The 7769-nt window shown below is 41.8% G+C and overlaps 1 protein-coding gene across 3 annotated transcripts in view; it reads right to left on the reverse strand.

Annotated features, from left to right (window-relative positions):
- Aqp9 (aquaporin 9) overlaps nucleotides 1-7769 on the reverse strand; it is a 78660-nt gene that overhangs the window by 43346 nt on the left and 27545 nt on the right. For all 3 annotated transcript variants that reach the window (XR_003851808.1, XM_029570621.1, XM_029570612.1), the window contains exon 2: nucleotides 1999-2125. Coding sequence is in view for 2 of the 3 variants with exons in the window: in XM_029570621.1 (XP_029426481.1) it covers nucleotides 1999-2125 (127 nt within the window). In the remaining variant the exon portion in view is untranslated. The remainder of the gene's footprint in view (nucleotides 1-1998; nucleotides 2126-7769) is intronic.

The following is a 7769-nucleotide window of genomic DNA, read 5'->3' on the forward strand; positions in this document are numbered from 1 at the left end:
CAAGAGGATTTTCCATGTGGCTACAAACCAACCTGTTAGCTACAGCCACCACAATAAAGTCACCTCCCACAGGGAATTTGTCTTCCCTGATTTTACCAGTCCCTATGCTGAGACTAATGCTGTAGCTGTCTTGGAGGATGGAAGTATTGTGTCTATACATCTCTAGGTCACCAGTCCTCCGGGAGTCTGAACTGTGCTAGGTTCAAACAGAAGGGTGACAGGTACTCCTGTTTCAACCCAACATTGTCTTTCAACAGCTATGCTTAGCCATTGCTCTGTTTGGATTTGGGGGTCTCACAGTCTCATAAACAACTTGGTCAGGACCAGACCCTCATCTGGAAATACAACCTCTTGTGGACAAGACAGTCCTATCAGTTCTGCTCCTCATGCCCAGATGCGTAACCTCAGTATACAGGCCAGAGGAGACAGCTCCATGCCAGCTTCTCATCTTCTCTCTTGGCTTTTTTCCTGGTCCCTGCCCTTTTCCTACTACAGAGACTCTCCAAGTCTCCAAGTATAACAATGAACACAAATGTCCACAACCTGTAGTGGTAGTGACAGTGTCAATTACAGTGACAGAGTCCAAGGGAATTAATTCCATGTCACTACTTGTCAATGTTCAGTTCAGGTGTTATGCAGGAAAACTACTTCAGTATCATGTCTCCAACTACAAGATGGCTAGAAATGTGCCTCCGTTCACAATGGATGTGTATAGAGACCACACTTATGGAATGTACTAGAAGTTTGTAGGGATTAGTGATGGAGCATCTTGCATACCTGTTTCAAGCCAAAAGTGTGCTTCATATCTGATGTCAAAGTCCTGTACACTAACCCAGCCTTGGCATGTTCAAGGAAGTTTTCCAGCTGATCTCATGCTCCACATGAGTTTTACTTGAGGTAGATGGCATAGTGTTGGGGTCACAGCCAAGGCACAACAAGAATTTGGAGACGCTGCTCATGCACAAATCACAAACACACAGACCTTGAGTCATGCTCAAATCACAAGCACATGGAACCTTGAGTGTCTGGCTATAAAAATGCAAGGTTGTCATCAAGTAAAGGACCATTTGAGGCACCATGCCCCGGAAGGCCCCAGGGAGTTCACACATTGCTCTTCAGCACTCCAGTGCCAGGTCAACTTTATCATAAGATCAGCCAGCTCACCTCAAGGATGTACTGCCAAGGTAATTTTGCCAGTAGCCGACCAGTGGGAAATATTATATATGTCATGTTGACCTGGGCTAACTCTTTGTCCCTTTGCCAACTGCAGGACTTATAGCAATTTATGATGCTTTTCTCAGCCCTAACGCTCTCTCTGGAATGAAGGCACTAATACGTCCTTGCAGAGTGTGGTGATGGAGATGATTAAGGCTGTCCTGGGCCTAGCACAGTGTTAGGTATGCAGAGGTGTCTTGGTCCCCTCTCTTCTTATCAGTGATTTTGCCTCAGTGCTCAGTACTCATACCAGAAGCAGAAGGACCAGAACACCTCCCACAGTCCCACAGTATCCAGACTGCATTCATACCATCCCCTCATTTTGCATCTCAGGACCTCACAAGGGATATAGTCAGCAGTCTTCCTCAGGGAAGATTAGGTCCACATTTTCTAGCTCAGATACACACTGACATGAGGCCAAGCTGATCTTGCACAAAACCTAAGCTCTGTAACTGCAGCTGATAAGGGTGCAGGAATTTGCCTCTGTCACTGTGCCCTTCACTGAGCTAGTCACAGGGGATCTGGGGGATGGTTTCCAAACTTGGGCTATGTAAGCTAAAAGGTGACAGCTCAGGTACGAGTTCTAGCCACCATTGGTGCTTGTCCAATATTGCCTTTGCATAGGCCAATTACCATTTCTTGGCCACTTTATCATCTCTAAAAAGAGATCAAATGCATATTTCTTGCAGGATTGTTGAGACACAAACTGAGATACATAAAGCACCCAACACTGTCAGTGCACCAAGATTGTTAACAGCATCCATAATGGTTTCTACTGCTTACCAGAGACACCTCCAGTCACATAAATGGCCATCACAACTGCTATTGCAAATCCGATATTGATGGTGATGACTCCACCAAGAGCTCCTCGACTCAGCACAGCTTGAGCAACAGAGCCACATCCAAGGACCTGGAAGGAGAGAAGAAAACTCAGTAAGGAAGTGGTGGTACAGACTGCCAAGAGTAGTAAACATTTATGGTAACAAGAATTTGTTGTTAAGCAAATTCGTGGTTGGCTTCAGTTATCAACTTGATACAAGGAAAAGAGGGAACCCCAACTGAAGAACGTCCTCCACCATACTGGCCTGTGAGGCATTTTCTTCATTATTGATTGATGTAGGAGGGCCCAGTCTACTGTGGGCAGTACCACCCTGGACGTGTGGGCCTGGCCTATATAAGAAAGGTAGTTGAATGCTAGCCTGGGAGGCAATCCAGTAAGCAGTATTGCTCCGTGGTCTCTACTTCAGTTCCTGCTTCAAGCTCCTGCCTTGGGGTTCTTATCTGGCTTCCCGGACTGTAACCTGTAAGTTAAATAAGCCCTTTCCTCTGCAAATTGTTTCTGGTCATGGCCTTATCACAGCAAAAGGAAAGCAAACTAGGACACATGGTTTGAGCTGCCTTAGACATCAAACAACTCAAATTATAATGCTCCAGCTAGACCTGAAGCTACATCTAGGTTATAGATGAGTCTTGCTATGTGTGTGCAATATAAAAATTTTGCTTGCAACTTGTGAATCAGATAATTCCATACCATGATCTAGGTTTCTAGCTTTTTCTGGTTTCTTTTTGTTTGTTTTGTTTCATGTTTTTTTTTGTTTTTTTTTTTTGAGACAGGGTCTCTCTAGCCCCAGCTGGTCTGGAACTCACTATGTAGACCGGACTGGTCTTGAAATCACAGAGATCTACCTGCCTCTGCCTCCCAAGTGTTGAGATTAAAAGCATGTGCCACCACACCTAGCGTGGTTTCTAGCTTTTAAAGAGACATTTTGAGATAATTGTAGACTGGCATGAGATCATAAAAAATACTACAAAGAAAAAAAGCCGGGTGTGGTGGCACACGCCTTTAATCCAAGCACTTGGGAGGCAGAGGCAGAGAGATTTCTATGAGTTCAAGGCCAGCCTGGTCTACATAGTGAGTTCCAGGACAGCTGGGGCTACAGAGAGACCCTGTCTCAAAAAGGCCAAAAATAAATAAAAAATAAAATAAAATATATTACAAATTGTATTAAAATACACTGTATGTGTATATGCTCCTTGCAAGGATACAAACAACAGGAAATGGGTTTGGACCTTGGTGTTGTGGAGGGAGGACTGGATGACTGACAAGTATTCAAAGGACAGCTTTCATTGAATGCCTCTTATTTTATATAATGTATATTTACAACTGCAAAAATGGGGCTACATTTTAATAACCAGTTAAAATCATTTAGTCACAGCCCATTAAAGTAGCATATTCAGAAAGAGGGTTCTTGGGACAGATAGAAGAGTTGTGTATAATTTATAAGAAAACAAGATAACAAACAGCCATTGGTTATCAACATGCTGTGGTTTAAGAAGCTCCTATGGTCCTGGAGATTAAATTCTGGGTGACAGTACTCATTAGATGATTGCTCTTTATACACCAAATTGGCTGGACTTTTCTAACAATAAAGTCCAATTTGGATTTCACAATTATGGAGAGCAACTCTACCCATAACCCCTTACCTGCAAGCCCACATTCTGAGATCCACAGTGAATTCCTGAAGCTGTGGGTAGTACCAATCCTACCTGCACTGTTTTTCCTATACACAGATACCTACCATAAAATTTCAATTTTAAGTTAGGCAGAGAAAGGAGTCACCAACCGTAACTGATGATCACTGATAAAATGGGATGGTTATAATAATATACTGTGATAAAAAAAATCGTGTGGCTGATTTCTTTCTCCCATTCTCTAAGTATCTTGAACTGCATTCACCCATTTTTCTATTGGCCACAAGTAACTGAGACTACAGAAAGCAAAAGCGTGCATGCAGAGAGACTACCTGTGGTGGTTTGAATGAAAATGTCCCCCATAGGCTCCGAGTGTTTGGATATTTTGTCCCCAGATGGTGGCGCTGTTTTGGGAGGTTTTAGAAGGTATGGCTGTCCTGGAGGAAGCACGTCACCAGGGCTGGGCTTAAAGAGTTCTTAAACCTTGCCAGATCTCCAGCTGCTCTCTTGCTTCCTGTGTCTGCATGATGATGTGAGAGCTTAGCTTCTGCTGCTCCTGCTCCAGCCACCTCCAGCCACCATGCCTCCCTGCCATGATGGACTGTAATTCCCCCAGAACCGTAAGCTCAAATAAACTCTTCCTTCTGTAAATTGCTTGGGTCAGTGTTACTACCACAGCAACAGAAAAATGACTAATATACTACTCTAACCCAAAAAGGGTCTCATTATCAAGCAGTAAATAGTAATGAAGAGCAGGAAAACAGAAGACATGAGGAGAGGAACGTTTAAAGTATACATAGAACTGAGGAAAAAGATTTAGAAAAGACTTCTTATCAGGGAGGAAGATAACCAGCTGTGGTGTCACTTCTCAAAGGGATGAAAAGGATCCAAATGGAAGCATGAAATTGTATGTACAAATAACTTCACAATGGTGATGAGTTCATGCTGTATGGTCTCCATGGAGATGTCTGCTGAGGCCCTTTGTAGAAATGCAACTTATAAACGAGATATTTAATGCATACAGAATGATTTTGGCTTACTCTTCCCTAAAGGCAGAAGACAGGTGGTATGAAGAGGGATGTGCCACTGCCCCCAGTTCTAGGATAGATCCACCTGCCGCATTTGCAATGGTTATACTGTAGGGAGAAGAAGAGCTCGGCCTCTTGAGAAAAGACCTTGGTGTGCACTTGACATGCAAGACTTGGACTTGACCCATGATCTTGGCTCCACACTTTCCATTGAACGTTAAATAAAATTTCATACATGAATATTGTGTTTCATTATTTCCATCCCTTCCAGTCCCCCTCCAACTCCTCCCACGTTCCCGACACTCTTTCTCAAGTTCTTGTCCTTTTCTTTGATTATTGTTACATACACATACATTTATAAATACAGACAGACAGACAGACACACACACAGACGTATAGATAAGTCATGGAGTCCATTTAGTGGTGCTCGTGTGTACCTGTGTTTAGGATTGCTCATTTGGCATTAGATGACCTCTCAGGGACCTAGTTCCTGGAGGAAACGGATTCTCCTGTCCTTAGCAGTCACTGATTGCCTGTAGCTCTTCATCTTGAGATGGGACCCCGTGACTTTTTCCTTATTCACCTTGGCATGTTAACTGCGTTTGTCATTATGCAGATCTTGTTAGACTACCGTACGGTGGGGATTTCACTGGTGTAGCTTCCCTGTCATGTCTAACGAGCAGCAGGTGTTTGTCCCTCTGGCTCTTAATGCCTTTCCACCCCTTCCCCTGCGACATTCCCTGAGCCTTAGGTGCAGCAGTTGCATTGTAGATGTATTATTTAGGGCTGGGCACCTCACAGTCACTTATGCTTCTCATTTGACCAGTTTAGGAACTTTGTAATAGTCTCCATCTGCTGCAAAAAGAAGCTTCTTTGATGAGTGGTGAGAGATACACCTGTCTGTCAATATAAGACTACATATTTAGAATATAGTAAATTACACTGGTCTAGGGAAGTGACAGAGATAGGCTCTTCTCAAGGGTCTGTGACCTCTCCAGCCATGTGTACCTGGCTGTTTACAGTACCATGCATGAGTTCCCTCCCACTGAGTAGGCCTTGAGTCCAATTAGACAGCTGTTGATTATCCCCAATATAAAATCTAGTGCCACTACTGTACCGATAGAAATAATTTGCTAGACCAGTCATTGTTGTGGTTCACAGGCTTTTTAACTCTAAGGTGGCACCTGTCCTTTAAGGTAAGATGAGTTTCTTGTAGACAACAAAAAGGTGGATATTATTTCTTAATCCATTCAACTAGCTTGTGCCTTTTCAGTGAGGCATTGAGGTCACTGATTGTTAAAGTTATTATTTAAAGATGTGTGTTGGTTACCATCATTTTATTTTCTCTTTGTGTTCTTGGGCCTATTCTGTGTTTCTATAATTAAGTTTCATTTGTTTTCTTTCTGTAGCTTCTTGGATATGATTATTTCTTCAGTCTGTTGTATTGCTTCCAGTATCCTCGGTAGGGATGGTTTGCTGGACATGAGTTATTTTATGTCAGTTTATATCTATTTATTATATATATATACACACACATATATTGTATTTATATCGTGGAAGATTTTCTTCTTCAACTTTGATAGACAGTTTTGCTGGGTAAAGTAGTCTGAATTTCTGGGTTGGACTCTGTAATCATTCAGAACTTGGAATACATTACTCCAGACTCTTTTGGCTTTTAAAGTTTGCATTGAAAAGTCAGCTGTAGTTCTGATGGGCTCTCCTGTATATGTAGCTTGTTTTTCTCTAGCAGCTTTCAGTACTCCCTCTTTGTTCTGCATATTTAGTAATTTTACTGTGATATGCCATAGGGAGTTTCTATGGTCCTGTCTATTTAATGTTCTGTGTGCTTCTTGTATCTGCTTTTCTTCTATAATCCTGTAGAAGATCTGGTCATTGGCATTGGTCCAAGATTTTCTTTGTCTATGCCTATAATTCATATATTTGGCTTTTCGTAGTGTTCCACGGCTCCTACACATTCCATTTCTGTATTTAGACTTTTTTTTCATAATCTTCGCTTGAGTGGTTTAAGGTGGTTTAATTCTCCAACTTTATTCTCAAGTCTTGATAGTCTGTTTTCCATTTGATTCATTCTGCTGCTAAGACTTTCTCCTGTCTTTTCTAGTTGGCTCATTGAGGTTTTCAATTTCATCTTCACCTCACCTTGAGTTTTCTTCAATATTTCTCTCTTTTGTGAATTGACTTTTCGAATCCTGAATTATCTTTGTCATTTCATTCAGCAGTGTGTTTGTTTTTTTGCAAGCTTATCAGCCAGTTTATTTCTATCCTCTTTGAGTTCCATGAGGTGTTTGCATATTCTTTAAACTCTTCAAATTGTTTGACCATGTTTATGATCGTTCTTTTCAGTTCTGTGCCCTGGGGTTCCTTTGGGTAGTTCTCATTGTAGAATGCTTCTATAGGACTGTTGAGATTTGAAGGGAACATACTATATTTATGCTTTTGTGATGTGACCTGGGCATATGGGCTTCTTTTCTTGGTTATGTGTCTGGTATGTAATTCTAGCCTGCCTTTGTTGAGTGGACATTTGGTTCTATTTTTATTGTCATAGCTTGGTTGAATATAAATAGTTGATCTGGGTTTCAGGTTCTCACTTTTGATTTTTTTTTTTTTTGGTCTTTTTTGAGATAGTGTCTCCCTGTAGACCCAGCTGGCCTGGAACTCGCTATGTAGACCAGGCTAGCTGAGACCTAGAAGGAAGCTGTTTGGGGACCTGTCTTGTCTTTGTTTTTCTAGTTGCTCCATCAGGAAAGCCTCCTTATTACTATCGCCGACTCATATTCTCACCCAAGTAGCATCCAATCAGTGCTTGGCTGTCCAAGCACCTGCTCTTGGTTTCTTTGTCTAGAAAACAGTTTCTTTCCAGACCAACAGCCAAGCACATACTGACTTCTGTGCCCTTAGGTGCTTTATTTTCCTACACCTACCATGTACCTGTCTGCAGATTTCAAAACCAACAAGGTCTCTTACTACCCACTTTAAAATATTTTTTCATTAAAATTTTTAGTAGCATACAAAATAGTAGGTTTCATTATTACA

Source organism: Nannospalax galili, unplaced genomic scaffold (assembly GCF_000622305.1).
Source record: "Nannospalax galili isolate Female #2095 unplaced genomic scaffold, S.galili_v1.0 scaffold611, whole genome shotgun sequence".
Lineage (NCBI taxonomy): Eukaryota > Metazoa > Chordata > Mammalia > Rodentia > Spalacidae > Nannospalax > Nannospalax galili.